The sequence below is a fragment of the Symphalangus syndactylus genome, chromosome 21 (assembly GCF_028878055.3).
Source record: "Symphalangus syndactylus isolate Jambi chromosome 21, NHGRI_mSymSyn1-v2.1_pri, whole genome shotgun sequence".
NCBI classification, from domain to species: domain Eukaryota; kingdom Metazoa; phylum Chordata; class Mammalia; order Primates; family Hylobatidae; genus Symphalangus; species Symphalangus syndactylus.
The window spans coordinates 21,108,094-21,130,960 of NC_072443.2; the positions used below are offsets into that span (position 1 = coordinate 21,108,094).

Consider the following 22,867-nt stretch of genomic DNA (forward strand, 5'->3'; position numbering starts at 1 on the left):
TTTAATGCCTTCTGACAAACTCAGTGTAATATGCAAAAACATGTCAAATCAGGTTAGTTTTGAAAACAGTGTAAACACATGTCGTAACAGAGTTATTGTCCAAGGTGAGCTTCATTTTTGTTGATGATAAACAAGACTGCTAAACATGACTGTGTAAGGTAAAATTTCTATATTATCAATGTGAAGGTATTGAAAAGTGGTGCTATGCGCTCACCAGTGTGGTAGTCACTGCCAAATATGGCTATTTAAATGTAAATTTATTAAAATTAACTCAAACTAAAAATTCAGTTTCTCAGTTATGCTAGATACATTCAAACCCTCAAAAGTTACATATAGCTAGTGTCTACTGTATCAGACAGCAGAGATACAGGCTATGTCTAACATTGCAAAAAGTTCTATTAGGCAGTGTTGATATATCAGTAGCATTTATTTTAGATAAATAATTTGAAACATTTTTAAAAATTCTACATGTTTTCAATGAGTAAGGAACTTTCTTATTTTTTCACATTGGATAAAATTCAAAAATAAGCATGGGTATACTTCCCATTACTTACATATTTTAAGTCATGATGCAAAATAATTCAGGAGCAATTAAATGTAAACTAGCATGATCATAAACTAAATACCAATCTAAGTCAACCTAGTGTTTGCTTTCCTGCTTTTTTCATTAATTTAGAATTTTTTAACCCATAAAAATAGCAAAGATATCACAATCTAATTCCAAGTACTGTGAATTTCAGTATACTTCTAATACTATAGACCATATATCGAATTTAACACTGAAATATCAACAGAGTGTCGCATGGACTCTACAGCAGGTTTAGTTCCCATGTAGCCAAAAGACCATTTTCATAACAACTCCGCATAGGCTCAATATGCATGCAACATACATACATGTAATAAAATATATTATTCACATATAATAATTATAAAATTATATTGACTCAAATATTAGCAATATAAATATTTAATGATCTTAAACAAAAGGGGAAATTAGGTACTTTTTACAGTTGATTATGGAGGTATTAAATTATTCTTTATGAAAAAAATTAATGATGATGGAAAATTTTGACCAAAAATTTAAATATAAATAGTAAATATATAATTATTCAGTAAATACTTTTTGTAGAGATGTAAAGGAGACATTCTCTGTTCTTTGAAGACTTTTCAGAGTCCTCAAAAAGATTAGATATGTGTATCAAAGTTAGGCAAGTAGATGAATAACCATATGCTAATTGTCAAATGATTGGTGTCAGTTCCATATACTTATTAATCATTATTAAATTAGAAGATGATATTAAAAATATTTATATTCCATGAAAATATTTTAATAGGCACAGCAAAAAAACAAAACAAAACAAAAAAAACTATGAGTATAATGATATAGAACTCCTTACAAAAAATGTAAATATTGGGCATATTAAGTTTTTATTCGGTTGTCACTCTCTCAAAATTGTCCTTTAATTTTTTTAAATTTAAAAACCCAAAAACTAGAATTTCAAAAATGCCAAAGTGGTAGGTGCTTGCAAACTGAACTGAAATAATGTAAAAAACATTTTCATGAAGAAACTTTACCCATAAAGTTCGGCTTAAGTGATGCATTAAGGAATCACTTATCTTCATCTGATACTTTTAATTGACCCGACTTTGAATGCAGTAAAAAAAAGCATGTTTTGTATTATTGGTATCAAAATCATTGAAATGTTTAGTGCATAATTGTTATTCATATGGATAATATTATTAGTAAATTTAACATTTAAGTATTTGACATGCCCAAGTGTCTTCTTGTTTTGCATATTTGTGAAACAAGGCACAAAGTGTCATGATGCAGGAATAATTCAAGATAAAATACCAAATATATTTGGACTAGATTTTTATTTTGAATATTTGAATAAAATTAATAGCAATATTCCTGTGGTATTTGTTATGATGGACATAATCACACGTATTTTAATATTTATAGGGGTATTTTAGAGGCAGTTTTACTTCTATCATCAATTGTTACCTACTTGATATTTAGAATATGCTCTTTAATGATATTTATTATAAATCAATGAAAACAGTTGTTTTGACCCAGCTGGTCATTTTGAGGAATGAAAGATAAACTAATATACAACTTGTAAAACTGAAATAAATTTAAATTTATAACTTTAGAAGTCTTTACATAATTTAGTAAAATTACTTTTTGTGGATACCTGATGCCACACGACTGTTAAGTCAACTTCATTGTATTGCAAGTTTTTTGAATCTAGTTAAATTATTAGGTCACTGTGCATAACCTTTAGCATTGTTTTTAATGTTAGTAAAAGTTCTTGTACTAGCCTTTAGAAGATGGACCAATGCATACCAAGAGTGAGTTTAACTCAAGAAAATAACTGTAAGAAATCCATGCCTTAGAACGTGACGGTATGATTCTTTCCCTCTTACATAAGTATAATAATTTGGAACTCCGTTGTAGGAACACAGAGATGACTTTAATTAGAATAGTTTTTTTTGGTTTGTTTTTTGTACTGTAATATAATATAAACTTCTGAGAGGTAAGAACTAAATCCAAGTAATCTTTGTACTTTCTTTACGATGCTCAGCACAAATGGATGTGAAAATCTTGCTTGGCAAATGGTTACTGAATTACAAAAGTACTAAAGAGAATGTTTTTATTGAATTTCATGCACACACATCGGTAATATGATATGTATATGACATATGTGCATATATTTTTCTTTCACTGCATGTAACACAAGAACCAAAATTCAATTATCATAGCAGAAATCGACAATAGTACATTTTATGTAACTTCAAGTTGCATTTTTTTCTGTAAGGTTTCTAAGATATGATAAGCTTAGAATAAAGTAAAATTCACTGCTTTGAACGTTCTTTTTCAGAAAATTACTATCTACTTCCTAACACCAAAGCAAAATTTCCGAAGTAAACAATGTGTATGTTTTCCCCTAATTACATACTTTCTAAACGCAAAGAGACTCAAATTATATTTGACATTGTGGATTTTATCTTTACTTTAGCTGTTTCAATGCTGAAACACATAGAATACAATCTTGTAACTAATATTTTAAAGTTGATAGCATGAATATAATAATATTATTGCCTACAGCATGTCTTTACATTTTATATTATCAAAAAAGATTTATACAATTTGTTCTTTTCAAAGTACATAGCTAATCTTTTAAGACTTGATATTTTGTCATATTTGAGGATCAAAATTCTTTTTATTTATGTTTTTTCTACCTTGACCTTAGAGAATGCAAATTGTTGCCGTGAATGGATTAATTTACTCTTCTACCAGAATAATATACTTAAGACTTTCTCAAGTCCTGAAACATGCTGAGTATTGAACATTATAATTCTTCTTCTTTTTTTCTCAAAGGAAGTAATTGCAGGTTAAGTCTCTCCTCTTTTAATCATTTTAAAAAGCAAATAATATTTATGAATACTATTATTTCTACTATAAATAAAAGCACACCAGTTTTTAATGTCATATATCCTTTATTTAATAAAAAATTTCATCATTTCTTACCTGAATCCAGACCACATATATAGTGAAGAACAATAATCTGAGAGAATACAAAAGAATTCTGAACAATATAGTTCTGAAAAATGAGACATGAATGCTTTTCTGAGTATGGGTATGATTCAAACAGACAAGTGCAGATAAATCTACATGAATATTGCATCTGGTTCATTGAGTAGCTTATAATTTTGAAACTGTCACATGTCAGCAAATATATCAACACTGCTAGAAAATCAAACAGGAAGTACATTTCTAAGTGCAATTGCATCTAGCTTACATAGATAACCATGACTATATTTTAAACAAAATGTTAGCTTAATAAAAGAAATTATTGTTACGCAAAATAGGTTACCATTAACTCTTCCCTGAGTTAAGAGAATTTAGCACATAAAAAGAACCAAACAAATATTTTAGAGAGACATGCATATATACATTTGTGCATCTTTGTGTGTATATATATATATGCAGATATATATATATCACACACACACACATATATATATATATATATATAACATATAAATGGTCAAACGGTCATGGTAATTCTTTTTTACCATCATGTTTTAACATTAATAATCATGTGAAACTCATGGAGTCTTGCTATTGTCAAAGGTGATGATAATCATATTTTAACTCATTTTTTAGATGAGTTTTTACTTAAGATGTCATTATCTTCTAGACATGCAATAGACAGCATCCAAACATACGTAAACATGTGAAGTATGTTTTAATATTGAGAAAAATCTTGTAATTTTTTTTTTGCTTAAAAGCCAAGACAAGAATATGACTATCAATTACCTAACCAGGTATATATGTCAAGCTTGACTTTGTCTCATTTAAACAAATTATGAACTGTAGCTGAACTGTAAGTACAGTGCAGGGGGGACTAGAAATTCAGGTTAATCAAGCGGATTATTGTTACTTTGAAGTAACAGTTTATGTTTCAGGCACTGTGCTATGATTTCTAACTAAGCGTGAATCCTAGAAATGAATCTAAGTTTTCCTCTCTATTTCTTTCTCCTTTTTTTTTCTGCCTTTTCCCCTTCCTTCCACTAAAAGTACTGCCTTCTAGTCTAATTTTAAGTGAAGCTTCTTAGTGTCTTATAAGATATTCTCTAAAATGTAACACTCAAGTAAAACATCAGAACTTGATTTTAAACTTTGATTTTAAAATATTTTATGTTAGAAATTATACTGAAATAACTTCTTTTTTGTGATGTTCCATTAAAAATGTTTCCCTTGCAAGTCTCGTTAATTTCAAAAGTATAGAAATAGATTCACATGGTTTATATTTTTAAGATCATAATATTATACATTTCTTCAATTTATAAGGACTGTCTTCTTGAACGATTTTTCTTTTAGTGAATTATTAATGATGTTTATAGATTTACTGTAAGCCAACATTTAAAAATGAAAATTTAATTATAAAAGGTCATGGAAGTATATTTTTGACAGTATATAAAAAGAGATTTTAAATAAAATTATCAGAAAATGAATCATTAAACATTTCTAAGAACATTAGACACAATGATTTATATTATAATGGTCATAATGTAGTCTTTTTATTTTATAACTGAGTTTATAAACTCTAAAATGAGTTTGCAAATGCCCATGTGGTCAATCAATATCAGTAAGAGTGGCAAAATGAGTATCAAAATCAGATTTTACTCTTTTAAGTGCCGATATATAAACTCCACACATGGTATCTTTTTAGAAATGATTTGCATACATTTAAGATGGCGTGGACACCTTCAAAGAGAGGCAGAGGTGTATGAATTCCTAATGAGGATGAGAGTGTAGTCACCAATCAGAACTCTTCCTCACATTCTCCAAATCTCTTGTATTTCACATTTCTCTCCACGCAGCAGAATTTTTGACGTGGGACATTTCTTGCTCTCCTTCTCTCTTTCCTTCCAATTTACTGTAAGGCATTAAGTGAAACTTCTTCAGCTATGGTGTGTGGCACAAAAACATCGCAGCGCAGAAATGCATGGAATAGAAGGGTCCTTTCCCCTCCAGAACTCTGTAAGCGTCAAATGCCGACCCTCGGCTCCATCTCCTGCTCCCCTGACCTCTTGTCACTGTGCCATTTCCCTCCTGTGCCTTCTGCCCACTTGGAAAATATCGTATATCTTTTACAATACCGCTACTTTCTCTCCTCTGTTCACATTTCTCCATTGCCATCAACATTTTCTCAAAATATTCCGAAGGGTTTTGAAGTGGGGTTTTCAACCTCCCTCGACTGTTGGTAGCCGAGGTCCCTTCAAGAAAGAAAAATGATGTTGGAAATAATAGTAACAAATAAAGCATCACGGAAATCCCCACCCAAGCGATAGGGTTTCCTTGACGCGCCCTTAACCAAGGCGTTAAGTTTAGCCTGACAGCATCCCTCCCTCCTTTCGGTTCCTGGCCTCATAAGCCGCCTCCACCTGCGAGCGGTGCAGGCATTTTTGTTGTCGACTAACCCCCTCTAGCGCCGAACTGGCGGCATCCGAGCCGCGGCTGCCAGGCCGGTAGAAGGCTGGGCTTGGCCGGGCTCTGCAGCGCTCCCTGCTCCGTCCCTGCCCTGGGCGCCCGCCTCGGCCGCGGGGCGAGGTGGTGGGGACCGCGGACGCCGAGGGTCCTCCCAGTCAGCACGCCGCGTTGCCCCGGCCCTGGGGCGGGGGCCGCGGAGTCCCACCAAGTGGCCCGCGCCGCGGCTTCCGGGAGACCCGAGCGCGCGGAGGGAATGGGTGCCGCGAGGGGGCGGCTCGTGAGGGGAGAGCCGTCAGCCCACGGCGCCCCTGCGCTGCTGTGGATGTGGCCACGCGCCACTGGGCCCTTGGACTGCTAGGAGAGCGCAGCCCGACGCCACCACGCCGTGGATGCTCGGGGACCCCTGAATCCCAGCGTCAAGGCTGCGACAATGCTCGTGACCTCCACCGCGAAATCACCTCCGCAAGGCGACGCAAAGACCTCGGCGAGCCCGGGTGCCGTGCACCCGCCACTTTCCAGCCTGATGTGACCCCCCTTCTGCTGCTTCCTCCCCGAGCTTTGCTTTTCTAGAACTGGAAGCGGCGGAGGCGGCTACTGCGCTGAGGCGCTCGCTCTGGTGGTCAAGTTTGGGCGACCCGCGCGGAGGAGGGTCGGGCTGACTGCCGCCGCTGAGCTCTCCCCGGACGGGAGCGCCTTTCCACGGCACTCACCCCCTCCAGCGGTGGAAATGTGGAGAAGTAAGTGGGAGGCGGTGTCGGGAGCTGACTCCTCTTAAAACGGTCGGCGCCGCTGCTCTGAAATGGGCGGCTAAGTGCTTGTGGGACTAAGGGCGGCCTCAGATATGCCCGGAAAACCGCTGCCAGAGCGCGGCGCAGACGCGGCCGACTTGGAGGTGTCCGCGGTGCGGGCTGCTGCCCACGCCGCTCAGACCAGGGGCTGAGGGGTCAGTCCCCACCTCGGCCGAAGCACTCTGAGCCGCGTTAAGCCACCTCGTCCGCCCGGCTTTCATCGCACGGGCCAGAGGAAAGTTCCCGCGGCCCCCACGCCTCTTCACAGCTGCTGCGCCTCCCCTGCTTTTGGCTCTGCAAGTGCCCACTTGAGTCGGGAGAGGTCCTCGGGCCGCCCCAACTGCCCGCCCCACCTAGCAGTCCCTCCCGGCCCCCGTCCTCGCGGTGAGGCGCTCCCCGCCCCCTCGCTCCCCTCCCCCAAACCACAGCCCGAGCTCGCTCTTGCGCGCGCGCTCTCTCGGGCCCAAGTGAATAGTCCTCGCGCGAGCGGGACACTGTGGTGGATGCAATTCCCCTCGCCTCCAGCCGCGAGGAGCTCTCCGGCGCCGCAGGCAGCGTCCTCCTCCGAAGCAGCCTCACCTGCACCTAGGCAGCCTGGACCCTCGTGCCCTGTTCCCGGGACCTCGCGCAGGGGGCGCCCCGGGACACCCCCTGCGGGCCGGGTGGAGGAGGAAGAGGAGGAGGAGGAAGAAGACGTGGACAAGGACCCCCATCCTACCCAGAACACCTGCCTGCGCTGCCGCCACTTCTCTTTAAGAGAGAGGAAAAGAGAGCCTAGGAGAACCATGGGGGGCTGCGAAGTCCGGGAATTTCTTTTGCAATTTGGTTTCTTCTTGCCTCTGCTGACAGCGTGGCCAGGCGACTGCAGTCACGTCTCCAACAACCAAGGTAAGGGACGGCGCGGAGGAGCGGGCGTGGGTGGGAGGAGGAGGGTGCTTGGAGAACCAGGGCACTGGTTGCCTCCTGCAGGTAACTTTGTACAGGGGTCAGAGTCTCCTGGCTTGCCACACGAGGGGGTCGAGGATGTCCCCTTACCCCAGCGCTCCGTCTACACCGCCCGGGACGGTGACCCCACGGGCTAGGATCCCTTGTGCTTCTAAATGTCTTTAAACGGTAGCGTGAGCATCACCTGCAGTTGGGTCCCACCGCTGGCGGCCCTGGGACCGCTCCCCGCTGCGCTGTCTCCACTGGAGGTCAGGCTCCGTGGCACAGACTTAATGGAGACTTCTGGCTCTTTGGTGGTCGCTCTTCTCAGGGGAACGTGTGGTTCTCCCACATGCCTTCTTGAAAGGCAGGGTGCTCCTGCTGTACCCCGTGACCAGTTATCAGCCCTTCCCCTCCCCTCCGGTGACTCTGCCGCCCTCGCCCAGCCTCAGTCCCCATGCTTCATCTACCGTCCAGGCCACCGAAGTAGACTTATTCGAAATTCTTCCTTGACCAGATGCTCCAGATATGTGTTGGGGTTTCATATTCTTGCGGGCAGGGAGTAGAAAAGCGTTTAGGGTGAATTTCCAAGTTGTGAATACCCTATTCATGAAGTCAAGTGACTGACAGATTTCTTGGAGGACTTTGTTTCGGTGGGTAAAGTGGTAAAGTGAAGGTGAATAGTGGGTAAAAAGTGATGGAAAGCCCTTAGAATATTTGAGCATTTTCCCTTTTTCTATTCGTACAGTCTTCATGAAATATATCTCATTGTATTTCTGCTGTGCATAAAGATCTATAAAAAATACCACCTGCATATTCTAAGTCCTTTCAGACTAAGCATGAAACAACCATAAAAGTTTTCCAGCGTGTACCTGGCTAGATATTCTCTCACTCGTGCTGTAATGACCAGCCGATATGTCCCTTCAAATATTGTGTGTGGTGGTCAGTTATAGTTATCATTTAACATATAAGGCATATGTTTCAGAGTCTCGAAGTAATTTGCAGGTATAAAAATGGAGGTCAGATGGCTTGAAAGTGTTCACTTTTTGTGTGAGGAGAAGGTTAAGGGAGAAGATAAACAACACAGCATTCTTTTTTTGTCATCAACATATATGGCCATTTTACTTAGAAATATTATTCAGAATCAGAATCAGAATAAAATATAATTATTAAATTGTTCTCATTTATACAGTGGTACTTTGGCATATTTTCCTAATTATTACAGTTATTTTAAACTGACAGAATGCAATCACAAATGTGTAGGTGAATTTGGAAACCATACATAACCCTCATGGCTTTGAAGACAGATCACATAATAGATACCAGTTACAGTGTCCTGTTTTGCTGTGGTGGTATATACCATCACACTACATCCCTCATTTGTTTTCAAAGACTATGGGTATAAAATATTGAATAGGTAGTTAACTCATTTCTGTGAAAATAGAAGATTGTTCAAAAACGTGTAACGATTACCCTTTTTTATTATGAGAGAAAACAATTTTTAATAATTGGAAAGTCAGACATTGATATTGTCCTTTATAATAGTAAGGAAGGATACTAGAGATGAATACTTTGAGAGTCAAGTGTACTAGAAGTTTGTAACAGTTGTTCCCGTGCAATAATTTCCCCAAACAATGTTTATTTATTTAAATGCCTATAATACATCAGAAACTACTCTAGGCCCCGGGGATACTAACATAAATAAAACAAATATCTGAATCTACAAATGACCCTAAAGTGCCATTCTGCCAAAGTATGTCCTGTTAAAGCATGACCTTTCAGACTTTCATAGTAAATTTAAAAGCATTGAGATGTTATTAACCTCATCCAGTAATTTTTATTTGCTTATCTATTTTAATGACTTTCTCATAGTATTTACAGATGTTTGACCTAGAATATATGCCAAACATATGTAATTTATTTATTTTTATTAATTAGCTAAACTTAGTGAATATTATCCGATTTTCCCATCAGTTAAATAGAAGCATTAAAGATTGTCTACTTAAACTCTTAATTTGAATTTGTATTGATATACCGATAACACAGGCTGTGCATAAGAGTACAGTGGGCAAAATAGTACCTGAAGGTTAAATTGGATAAAATTTAGGTGATTTCTTCAAAAGAACATTATAATCAGAATTTTTATCAGACACAAATGATTACTTATAAAATGATGCTTTTTACAGCCTAAAGTCATAGTGAGTAGAAATTTTTCCTGATAATAAGTTGAGATAACTTTCAAATATTGAAATCATCACACTAATGGTTAATAAAATGCTAGGTTTCTAAATGTTATTCTTAATAACATTTTAGGGATATCTTCCTTATTTATAGTTTCATAATAAAATAAATCAAAGCATCTATTTTTAAACATGGAAAATGGGACATAGAATTATATATATTCAACATAGAAATATATATGTAAAATATAAATTTGATTTATTATACACATAAGAATAAACAGTAATATAATTCATATTTATTTTTGAGAAGATAGTTTTAATTTTCCAATAATTTTCACTTTAAATGCTAATGGAATTAATGTTTTAATTTTGAAATTTGTTATTTTATAGAGGGTAAAGTTACATTTATATGTAACTTCTTCCTGATTAAAGATATTCACAAAATAAAATTTTAATGTTATATGTCTGTTTTACCAAATTATATGACATCCTTCATGGCTGAAAAGAATGGATTTACCTTTCCCACAACCCCCACCCCAATCCCCATTTTTCCATACATAAGCAAGGTAAAATGATGATGACAATGACAAAAAAGTAAACTACCTCATTCTTTTAACGTGGTGCTAACAGTAACTTGACTGTAGAAAGGATCTCTTCTCTTGTCTTTTAACTGAGTGTGAAGCTGACTGTAAAGATGAAATAAATCAATTTGACTCTCTCTTCCTATGAACCAAACCTCCTTGAATCGATCAGAAAGTAAAGGTTCTTCCTAGATCACTTCATCTGATTAAGTAAGTGGAAACATGAATTGTGTTTAAATCTCTCTCATAGTCAATTAATTTTCCCTATATTTAAAACCACAGTATTAATTAAGTGTTGGCAATTTTTATTTTAAAAAGATTTTATCTTTTCAAGGAATATAGCCTTTCATTTCTGTGCTATACACTTATATGAATATAAAACACAATCTTGCTTATGTATAAGCTAACCATTTACCGTATATCACAGTCGCCAGTAGACACCAGGGATCCATTTATTCAAAGATTGTTCTACAGCAAATACTACTTTATAGCTTAAATCAGTTGATGCATATCTAAGGGTGTGGCTCATGCTTTCAAAAATAATCAATTGCATACTCAAATAATTCAAATAAGTCAAAATATGGTATGGGTAAATTAGTGAACTTTTATTACCAATACTTTGTGAATCGATTTCCCCCCCAGGCAATTCAGTGACAAACAAAATAAACAAGCAAAACAATAGTGTGGCTGGTTGATTTCATTAAATTTATTAATTTGAGCGAATCAACTGCATAATCCACTGAGTTGTATATAAATACAAGTAAATATATCTAAGCAGAAAAACATCTGCTTAACAAAATTCATGGCCTAAAATTAGTATAATCCATATGTTTTATTCACAAATTCTTATTGAATATTGTTCTTATATTTATAGAAATGGAGACATTGAGGAAATTTTTAAAGAATGTTCAAAAGTGATCATTAAAATACTGAAAATATTAAAAATTTTGTTAAATTAGGAACACTGGATTACTTTGAAAGAATGTTTCTGAAAGACCATTCATTTAGAAGAAGTTAGTTTTTGAGGATAAACTATTTATAGTTGTAAGGGTTCCAGAGATTGTTATCACATCACTTCTTGTTAGACATAAGTATAAATACAACTTAGAATATAATTTTATTATACATTTACAATATAAAATAAGTAATTGTATAATTAGTCATTATTGATTAGCATCCAAAGTACAAAGATAAAATGTTTTTATGCAGTTCCAGCAGTGATCATCTAAGTGTTGTTTGTTCTGGTCTTGGGATAATGCTATATCTCAAAGAAAATTTCTTGCACAAAAATTATACATAATCCTTAAGGAACTCTTCTTCAAACAAAAAATAACTTAGATGAATATAGTTAAAGTTAATATAGTATTCATGAGTATAGCACTTTTATATGAATTTCCTAAGGGAAAAGTATATATCTATTGGTACAGGGTAAATTAATGATTAAATTACATCCTTTTACTTTTTTGTAACTTTTACATCACAAAATAAGTATTAAAAAATATTAGAGTAGAAAGTCTTTTGTTTCTTTGTTTCTTCACTAATCATTGTTAGTATAAATGACTTAAGTACAAAAGATATCATAAACTTCCCTCTACCAACTCTTTTTCCCTATCACAATTTCAGTAACTCTCTCTCTTTCCCTCTCCCACCTCACATACACAAATGCTTCCGACTACATGCTCCATTTGTTCTAAATGGTGAAAGTATAGATCCCACTTCACACTGTTCATCAACCAAATCTCAACAGTAATAGAAATTTTTTCATTGTACCCATGACTCACCATTTTGGGATTACAAACATGCTGGAAATCAATATATATAGGTAGGTGATCAAAATAGTTTGACTTCGTCCAACATACATTGTAATCAAACTAATTTAATACAGGATCAAATTACGTATCTCTACAGTGTTCTGTTCAACTTGTAATTTAATCAGATTGACATTTAAACAAACTGAAGATATATTCTGTTCTTGCATTATTTTATTGAGTATTGTTTTCTGTAATCTAAAATTTGGATTATGGATTTAAAAAGAAAGATAAATAAGGCATGTGCACTGATGAAATTTGGGTAAGTAAATAAAACAATAAAGATTGTAAGAATTATATATGGACAAAGCAACAAAGACACTAAGAAAGTAACAGGAGGGATGTGCTATTTGAAATGGGACAGTTGGAAAGACTTGTCTTTGAAGGTGACACTGAAACCTCATTCTCAGGGAAGAGAAAGAGCTCGTTCTGCAGAGTGGGAAGAAGTGCATAACATATAGTGGAAACTGACTGAGCAAGGGTCTTGAAGAGAAATGAGCTTGACACATTTGAAAAACTGAGTCCAGGGTGACTGGAACTTACTTTGCCAGGAAGAGAGTTGCAGAAAGTGAGGTCTGAAAGATAGTTGGGAACCAGAATCCTCAGAGTAGAATTAGATTCATGTTAAGAAACTGAGTTTTTATATTATCCCAGATAAAGCGTGAATCTATAGGGAGGTTTTGACCATTTGAGTAAAATGAACCAATTTACATTTTAGTAGCACCATGACTAGTGAGCAAAAACTTAATTGGGAGATGACAAGAGTAGAATTGGGAGTCAGTTGCAGTTGTCCGGGCAAGGTGTATGGTGGCCTGGCATAGAGTGATGTCAGTGGAGATGGAGAGAAGAAGATGGCTTTGAAATATGTTTTGTAAATAGAATTTATGGGAACATCTTGTCTTTATAGAGAAATAAATGCAAGAAGCCCAGATAAATTTTTCATTATTCCCCATTAAAATTACCTTACTAAATATTGATAATTGTCGAGGGATAAGGAAGAGGGAATAGAACAAAAATATGTAGCAAGGCTGAGATGTGTATTTTCTACTTTATTCAGTTCAAACAATAATTTAAAATATAATTTTAATAGGACAGTTTTGTTAAACCATTGTACATAAGGTAAACTCATTTGGATCAACAAATGCAATTTGATTCATTTCTGACATGGTAACTTTTTATATGTAGTTATTTTTTGTCAGTGGATGACTGTACAAGTATGTAGGGACATCTTCATAAGGCAATATAGTAAGCCAACAGAGTCTAGGTTTTGGCTAATAAAGAGCAATGTTTGAGGATTTGACATATGTACCAATTTTATTCATCTCTGTTATGATCAAATTACTGTTACTGAAAACACAAATTCTAAGTGATACTGGATATAAAATAATGTGTTTTCAGATACTTTCAATTATACTTATCTATTTTGTTTAAATGAAGAAGAAATGTTCAGCAAGACCTAGAAAATGAGATTTCAGGATATGTGATATTTTTGGGGATGGAGTGAGGGAAGAAACTGTTATACTTTTAAGTAAACAACAATAAATTTTATGCAATGAAAAATTTTATATGACCAGTTAATTACTGATTATTTTGAGTTACCTTTTAATACTACTACATGTAAATAATTATTAAATGTAGAGAACATAAAAATTCTTAACAATCTTATATACTGTTTTTTAGAAAATTCATATTCTGGAGATACTTCATTTAAATGTTTCTAAATGTATTTAAATATATATCCAAATGCAGTAAATCTTACATTTTACTTTAGTGCTTTAGAATGTTCTGGAAAATCCTATTTTTATAGTTATTTCATTTAAATAAACTATATAACTTCTTATGGGCTAAAGAGTTTCAGTTTTCAATTATAAATTCTCTAAAACAAAATGATTATTTAAGCAGATATTTAGTGCCTGCTATATGGCTAGGCGGTATATTTGCCATACATAAAGGTTCAAAGAGAACTTTTTTCTCTCAGAATATATGATCCAGTAAAGAGTTTACAGTCTGTTTCCAGATCTGATAGGAAAAATTTGTTTTCTCAAAATCAAATTAATAATCAAGTATAAAAGCTTTAAAAATGTATTTGTTATATGAAAGTATATACCAATTAACCCCAATAATAAAGAAGATTTATGTAAAGATTTATTTAAAAATATCTATTATTTTATTACATTTTATTTAAAAGTTAAGATAATAAGTCACTCAGCAACCATAGATTTAATATCAGGCATTATGCTAAGTATTGAGGTTACAAAAAGATTATCTTTACATTCTGTTCTCTTGAATCTCAGTTTGCTTACTGGCATTTTATATTTTGAGTAATTGATATTTTTTAATTACTTGATGGTTTCTATAAGATGGAGAATTTTACAGTAAATGATGTTGCATGGGAGAAAGGGAAGAGAGTAAAGAATTGCTGTGTACCATATGTGTTTTATTTGTAAATTGCTTCACAAGACTCTTCTGGTGTTAGTTGTATGGATTGGCAGATATTCTACTTAATTACATAAAAATGTATAAATATGCATTTTACAAACATGTTCATATGAACAAAAAATAAATATTTCACACATTTAATGACATCATTGACTGATGTGTGAGTTGAGCTTTTGTTCAAAATATGTTAGACTGGCCTATTCTGGTGTGCTTATTTTTGGTGGGTTAGTTATTAAAAACTGTAATTCGTGTTGAAGATGCTAAGTTTCCAATTTCAAATAGTAGCAATTGTATGTTTTAACTGAGCTTTGTGAGAATTGGGATGAAAGTGTGTATTTTTACTCCAGTTCCTGAAAAATATATTGAGCTAGTTTCCCAGGATTCTGAGTCCTCCAGCTTTTGGCCTATTTGGTGACCTGCGCTTGATAGATGTAATTGACAACTCATTGTGCTTCCTACTATTTCACTTCATAACTTCAAGTGTAAAAGGCATACTTTTTGATCAGAGGAAATATGAAATAACATTGCCTTAGAAAATGGATGTTAAGGAGATAGAAATATTTAATCTGTTATTTTACTCTTGTAATGTTAGGTATCTTTGTGGATATCTGGATAAAAAGTAAGATACTTTATATATAATTTAAAAGTATATTTTAAATAATTTTATATAAAATTTATTATGTTAATTCACTAATAAAAATTATGTGTTCTTTCAGGTGACTGTACTATAATATGATACTTGTATTTTGAGCTACATGAGTGTTGCAAAGAGAAGCACATTCTTAGATAGTATATAGAGTATACCATCTAGAAATAGGAAAAGCACTAACTTTTAATATTAAAAAAGATCCATAACATTTTAAAAAGTATAGAAACTTGCCTACTTGTGGTAATTATATTTAGATGTATTTAAAGCAAGTTAATAAAGATAAATGTCGTGTATTAGGAAATAAAAAAATTGCATTAATATATATTCTAAGTAAGAATTATCTAAGAAAAATTGATATGATTTCCCCCAAATTTGAGTGGAATTAGTCTTGGTAGCACCTTAATTTTTATTTTTAAACAGAGGCATATTGTTCCATATGTTGCTATAAAATGACACTAATATTGCAAAACATAATTGAAAGTAAATGAGTAAATAGATAATTTAAGTATGTAGAGGCCAGTGAATTAGTTATTCTGAGAATTGATATCTCACAAAACTAAAATTGATTTTTAAATACAATGCAGTAGCTAAGTAGCTATAAACATACCAACGATTAAAGAAAGATAGAGTCAGGAGAAAAGCTGATTCATGGCACTACTGTTTAAATGATTCTATTTGTTAAGGATTCTCTCTGGCTGTATATATTGAACCATACTCTGGCCTAGGTCCCTTGATTTATTCCAGTATACGAGTGTCCATTGATGACAATCTTAGCTAAAACTTTTTTTAATATTAAAAATCTCTTCTTTTCTTTCTCTTGAGTTAACTTAAATAGTATTTATCCCGTGAAGGCAAGTCAAAATAATTAGTATTTGCCATGAAGTGTGATAAGAAATAGTTGAGCAGCAGATTCCATTGTACAAAGTCATAAAAGAATTGTATCAATTTTTAAAATAAAACGAAGTCTACGTATTGGTCCACTTGCTAGCAATCAGCATAATGCTGCATCAAAAAATAAAGACCAGAATATCTTGGAAAATTGTAGAATACTAGAACATTTAATGAGAGAAGTTCATTGTCACCTAGGCTATTTTATATGTTCAATTTAATGAGGGAGCAGTCAGAAAGAGATCTTCATTTTCATCTGAAAAAGAAACAACAACTTTGGAAATGTGTACTGTTGGTGTAGCACGTTGCTTAACATGGTTAGAAAAGAAGTAGAAATTAGCATGCTCCAATTTTATTGTTATTTTACGATACCATAGTAGAGCAAAAGGGTACTTATAGTATGATAACTTATTGTCTTATTGTGTTACGGTATAATAACTTCATTTTATAGGTTAGAAAAAATGTAGTTCACCTAGGTTATTAAAATAACAGCTTGCTAGTTTGTTTAATGAAAATTACACATGTAAGAACCTGTATAATATTGACTACTTTACGAACAGCAGTCTATTTATTTTATTTTCTTAGATTTTTCAAGAACGCTATTAACCAGAAATGTGGAATTAAATTTAATAATTTATTTTAAGGTTAGTAATCTAAAGTTTTAATAGGTTTATTAAAGCTCAATGGTATATGTATATTTTTAAATGCTGCCAAGCCTTATAATCAGATAAAATTTGTAAACATATTTCTGTTGTAAGTTTCTTAAATACTTCGTCATTGCAGTATATCTGTAGTTAATCTTTGGGTTTTTAAAATTTATTCATTTTAGTTTTTTTTTCTTTTTATATAAACATTTAGGTTCTTAATCTCATAGGTTTTATATATAATATACATTTTTTCTAGCATTCTCAAACTAGTTCTACAATAAGCAAATATTCATCCAATTTTTAAATGAAATATTTTGACATCTATTATGTTTGGTGTGTTGAGAAATAGGAAACACAAAGGCGGGCCACTGCCCCAACTTGTGAGAGCTTACAATTTAGCTACTGAGGTCAGTAAATAATTAAAACAATTTTTAAATATCAAAGTTTACGTGTATTCAGCTGTACAGTTGGTAAGTTACCATCTACAAACTATTGTTTACAGAAATGAAAAGTACTGTTCTCAAGGATTTAGGAATTAATATACAGAGACGTTGAGAATAAATATTCATTTAGTATATTGGTCATGACCATATGTTAGCCATGATTTGTGTGACTCCTTAAAATGAAATAAGATCTGCTAGCTCCCCTGCCCCTGCCGTCCCTCAAAGGACAGTGTTATAAAATTGAAGAGGTATAGCTGAAATTAAAATACAATATAAGGTGGATAAAATGAAGAGAAATGATATAAACTTTACATACAAATAAGCTTGAGAACTTGGGAAGCTTGAGTTATACATGGGAAATGAAAATGAGTCTCACATTTATCAGGATTTATCATCATGAATATATGAAAATAATTAGAGAATTAAGATGAATGACTCCTCCAGAGACCTCCATTTTAAAGTAACTGAATTAGTTTTTATGCATTTAAAGATTAAAACTTATGCATTTAAGGATAAAAAATTAATATCCAAGTGAATAATGTTTTAGATTGAGCATAGAACTTTTAAGTAGGTGATGTGACTTGGCTTTTTTTTTAAAGCTTTATCTAAAAATGTTATATTTAGTGATGAGAGCTTTCTTTAAAATATAACAACACAAAATCTAAATTTTACTAGATTCTGTATGTTTTTGTTTATTGATTATTTTACCTTTAGGTAAACATAAAATTGACAATATATGTATGGTTTACGATATATCCAATTTAAAATATTTCTTCAAATACCTATAGTTACTTGTCATCCCCTATCATGTTAAATATTTTTATCGTTATTTTCTCTTTCCTAACTGTGTTAAATATTTGTTTTTGGTAGTATTGCAGAACTTTGGAATTGCTGGTATTCCTTAATATTTATCTTTAGAAATTAGGTAAATTGCTGTTTGATAGAGCCTTTATTTTTATATTTGAGAAGCACATAGAATTAGAAATTGCTGCCAGAACTTGGTGTTTTTAAACAGAGAAAAATCAATAGCAGATTACCCATGATTAGCTGTTGACATTTAGATTTGTACTTTTAGAATGTCAAAAAGCAGTGAAAACTATCAATCTAGTTTCTGTATTATAATTATACTCCTATTTTTAAATTAAGCATTTTATGGTCCTTCTTCCCATATATGTGATATAGCCTTTTGGAAATAATTAATTATAATAATTAAAGATATTTTGATAAAAATGATGACCTTTAATAATTATTTAGTCAAAAATTAGAGGTCTACTGATAACGCTAATAGATTATCCCTCACTTTGAATACATCTAGGTTTTTTTGTTATAATTACTACACCCTAGTGCAGGCATCATTTTTAAATTATGAATATAAATATTTTTATAAGGTTAGATTAATATATTTCTCCTATAATCTTTACACAGTATCTATGCCAGATTATATATATAAGTCTTTGATGTGTTTTCTCTGATAGTAGGTTATTTACTTAGGCTGTCAGAATCTGACTTATAACCAGAGTTTACTGAATTGGACATATTTCCAAAGTTTTCATACCTTAATTCTAAAATATTTTAGATAGACTGTACTGCACACATAAGACACTCGTGATATAGATCCCATTTTTTCAAATGCATCTCTAGCTTGGTTGGAAATTCCACTCTAGATATGGCACTGGAATATAAGAGACGTATATGGTACCTGTAAAACTAAGGGAAAACCACCAGTTTCCTCTTTAGTATATTAGTAAATGATCTATTTACTCTCCAAGTCTAAGATTATCCTGTTCAGTGCAGTTGCTTTCCACTTCTGGTTTAAAATATGAACTTGCTCTATTCCAGTGCAAAGGTAGGGAATATTTTATGTGCATTGGCTATTTTCCATGTCTTTCTATTAGCTGTTCTTAAATTGGAGTGATTATAGTTTATGCTTTTATGTCTAAGTTCTTTGTATAGTCCTTATATATCTCACGTTATTTCCAAATATTTTTCCCTAGCTGTCTTTTAATTATGTTTATTACAGTTTCAAAAACAAAATTTGCTTCAGCCCTCAAGTTTTTTCACTTTTCTTTTCCTTTTGAGATTTGCTTCTGAAGACTCATGCATACATTGGTCAGTAGGCAATTGTGAAACAAAATACCCGTTTACCAATAGCTGAATAAGTACTTCATATACTAATGATAAGCTCCCTGACAATAGGTCAGTGTACAATTACAACCAATAGAACTTATTCCTGAGTGGGGTTTCTTATCTTCCAATTTAAATTAGCCTAAGTTCAGTCACCTAATATACATATGAAGAAGAGTGTTTGACACCTGCCTGGGTGTAGGTGGATGCCAGAGGGTGGGGAAGGTAAACTCAGGCTTAGGAGGAGCATTTACATGGATGGAGGCTGACATAAAAGCATGGGCATCTGGCTTTACTGCATCTGTGCACTGATCTTAAAGCCTAACACATTATAGTCTTCTCATTTGTCCAGCTCTGAGAAAGTTTTTCTTGAGTGAGAAAAGCTAGAAGGCAGTTGAAAGAAAGTTGAGAATTTGAGTAAGAACTAGGATGACTCTCCATGTGAAAGCAAAGAAGTTTTCTTTTCCAGCCCTCATTCTTTAACATTGAATATTTTTGGAGGAGTTTATGATTTTTATGGAACAATGTGTATTAGTCTTTTTGGTTATTTTTTTGAGTTAAAAAAAATGTGTAGAGAACACTCGCCCATCCTATTTTACTTCATTTTCTAGATATGTTATGGCTTCAGGTTAATATATCATGCCTCAGAAGATGTTATGATGGCAAGTATTTCTTTTGAAGATATAAAGTGTGCTAGAAAGCAATGAAACAGAATAGTGAAAACGGTTCATATACTCAGATCAATTAATTCCACTTTTATGAATTTAAATTCAAGAGAAATGAGAAGGAAAAGGCAGGCCAATAATTATATACAAGGATTTTCATCTCAGCCTTATTTATAAAATGGGAGAATTGGAATCAAATGTCCCAAAATAGGAAAATATTTTTACAGAGATAACTTTCTTTATTTGAAAAAAAGATTCTTCAACAAGGGCATGTGCATCAACAGGAGTCCTAAATTCCTTTGCATGAATTAAATGGATAGACTTGTTTGGCTGATAAGAGAGAACATAAGAGAAGTGACAGAAGAATAAGGAAAGAAGGCTCGCAAGAACAGTCTAATGGAGATTCAGGGGTTACTTTAGAGTGGCTAAGAAGACAGTTAAAAATTCGTGATCATTGTTCTATTTTGGGTCGTCTTTGTGGCTAGGATGTTAACTCTCTCTTCATCCCAACATCTTTGCTTTGAAAATTTCGCCAGTCTGTTACACTCTGGAAAAATAAGAATATAGAAGAGAGTAATAAAAGTTATCTGAGAAAAGAAAATCAGTTTTCCCCATCCCTGCAAAAAGAAAAAAGAAAAAAAATCTCCTAAACACATCAGAGTTTAGTTAATTGGAGTTCTACTAAACTTTTGCGCTATCCTTTTAGGCTGTTCAGAACAGCAGCTGGGTCAGGAATTTTATTCCCATCTGATACTAAAATGAGTTCCTAGTTCCTTCACAGGAGATAACATGGACCTATCTAACATAACAGCATTCCCACAGAATTTACAAAGAGCAAAGGAATGAAAGAAAATGAAAAAAAAACTACCTATGTGTCCACGACGTGTGCTCTTTCTCTTATCAGGAAACTCATGTCAAGAGTATGAGAGGTGGTGTTTAGGGATAGAAAAGAAATCTTAAAGTAACCTTAAGGATATGGAATCCACTTTCATATGCTTTAGACACACCAGCCCCACGTTCGTTTTTATGAGTGCTTAGGAATGGCTTGTCCACCTGTCCTTTGTTTCTGGAAATAAACCCTGGAATCAGATATTCGACCATGGTTTCTGGCCAGATTAAAATGGGGAAGTATTTTAGCAAAAGTGAAAGAGATAGGCTGTGTCTGTCTCCATCTCCATTTTCCTGGATGATCAACACTGTTCCATTCCCAACACCTCCACAGCTCCATCATTCTGAGCTGCCTAATATGTTTTGGTGGTTTTGCACAGCCACCAGTCTAGACTGTCCTTGCTGCCTGATATCCAGCCAAGAGCTGACTACACATCCTTCTTGATTTTTAGCAACCAGAGAATTAATTTTATCACATGCTTTTACTGACAAATGAATTTCCATTTTTGAATGGCAATACTTGCAGTTCTAGAGATAATGTAAAAAATGATGACTTATACAAAGTTGGGGTGCCTAGGGTCAGGAAATAGATTTCTACATATAGACTAAGCTCCAGACTCATATTTATTGGCTATGTTTTGGAGGTTGGAAGCTGTCTCAGCCCAACTTTATAATGGTTGTGAAAGGGCACACTAAGGTATGAAGAACAAGCACCTCATACCTTATCTTAGACTGATAAGGATCATCTTTTTATCAAAAAACTTTTGCTTAAGATATATGAAAGTTCCTTTTTAAAAAGAAATTTGATGGGAGTAGAGGAGAATCATTCGTTTTATGTTTAGAAACTTAAAAGGGAAAAAATTACCCCACATAGTCCAGAAGGTAAGGAGTACAGTTAAATACATAATCATCTCATTTTACGGATTAGGAAACTGAAGCCTAGGGAGAGTAAATAATTACTATGGGGTCACATAACCAGAAGCAGACCCAGGATTTGAACTCCAGACAGTTTAGTTCCTGTCAAAAAATATGTGCTCTCCCTCACTACAGGATGCTCCTTTTCCAATAAGATTGTATAGAAATCGCTGGATTAGGAGGAATATGTGCCTTTCATAAGTATCCAGAGGAAAAGAGGTGTAGTCATTTGCTTGCCCTCCTCTTTTTGGGAATTACTGATTATTTTAAAACATTTTGGTATTCAACAATTAGTGCTACTTTATATATGCAGCAATTTATGGCGGTATGGGAGCTCTCTTTTAGTCTCAAGTGGAAATAGATTTAGCATTAGATGTAGCATCTGCTGCCTATCACCTTGTTCTTTTCAACATTCTGACTTGAAGACTGAAATTCTTTATTAAATGCTGATGAGTATCTTATTAATACATAGGAAATGGAAATATATTGAGTTACTGAATTTTGTTTAAAATTTCAAAATAGCTTACCTAGCTATTACTGTAGTTCTTATAAACTACATAAGAGTAGTTTCACTAGAGTGCAGTGGTTCACATAATCCTAAGTATCTCATTTTAGTGCTATAATGAAAAGAACTATAAATTTAAAGTATGTGTACATTTTTATTTTTTCTACTATAATTCAGGTCATATAACATTAAGTATTCCGAATATAACTTGCTTGAGACTGTAGTTATTAGGAATATCAATTCTAATTTAGGTTCAAAACAAATGGATAACATCAGGTCTTTGTGCTTACAGAGGATATTTCCCTGAAAAACTCACACGTGTTTTAGATTCAGCAGTCTTTCTCACTAATGCGCATATAAAAATGTGTTGTATCTCCAGTTGATAGAGGATTTGACATACCAGAAAAAAAGAAAATAGC

The 22,867-nt window shown here is 34.2% G+C and overlaps 1 protein-coding gene across 4 annotated transcripts in view; it reads left to right on the forward strand.

Annotated features, from left to right (window-relative positions):
* Positions 1-6,595: 6,595 nt before the first annotated feature.
* The window catches only part of EPHA6 (EPH receptor A6), a 951,077-nt gene continuing 934,805 nt past the window's right edge, over positions 6,596-22,867 (forward strand). For 3 of the 4 annotated variants that reach the window (XM_063630563.1, XM_063630564.1, XM_055259907.2), the window contains exon 1: positions 6,597-7,677. In XM_063630563.1, the coding sequence (XP_063486633.1) occupies positions 7,293-7,677 (385 nt within the window). In that variant the 5' untranslated portion in view covers positions 6,597-7,292. Of the gene's footprint in view, positions 7,678-22,867 lie in introns of all 4 variants that reach the window. The other variant, XM_063630562.1, reaches the window with a different exon arrangement.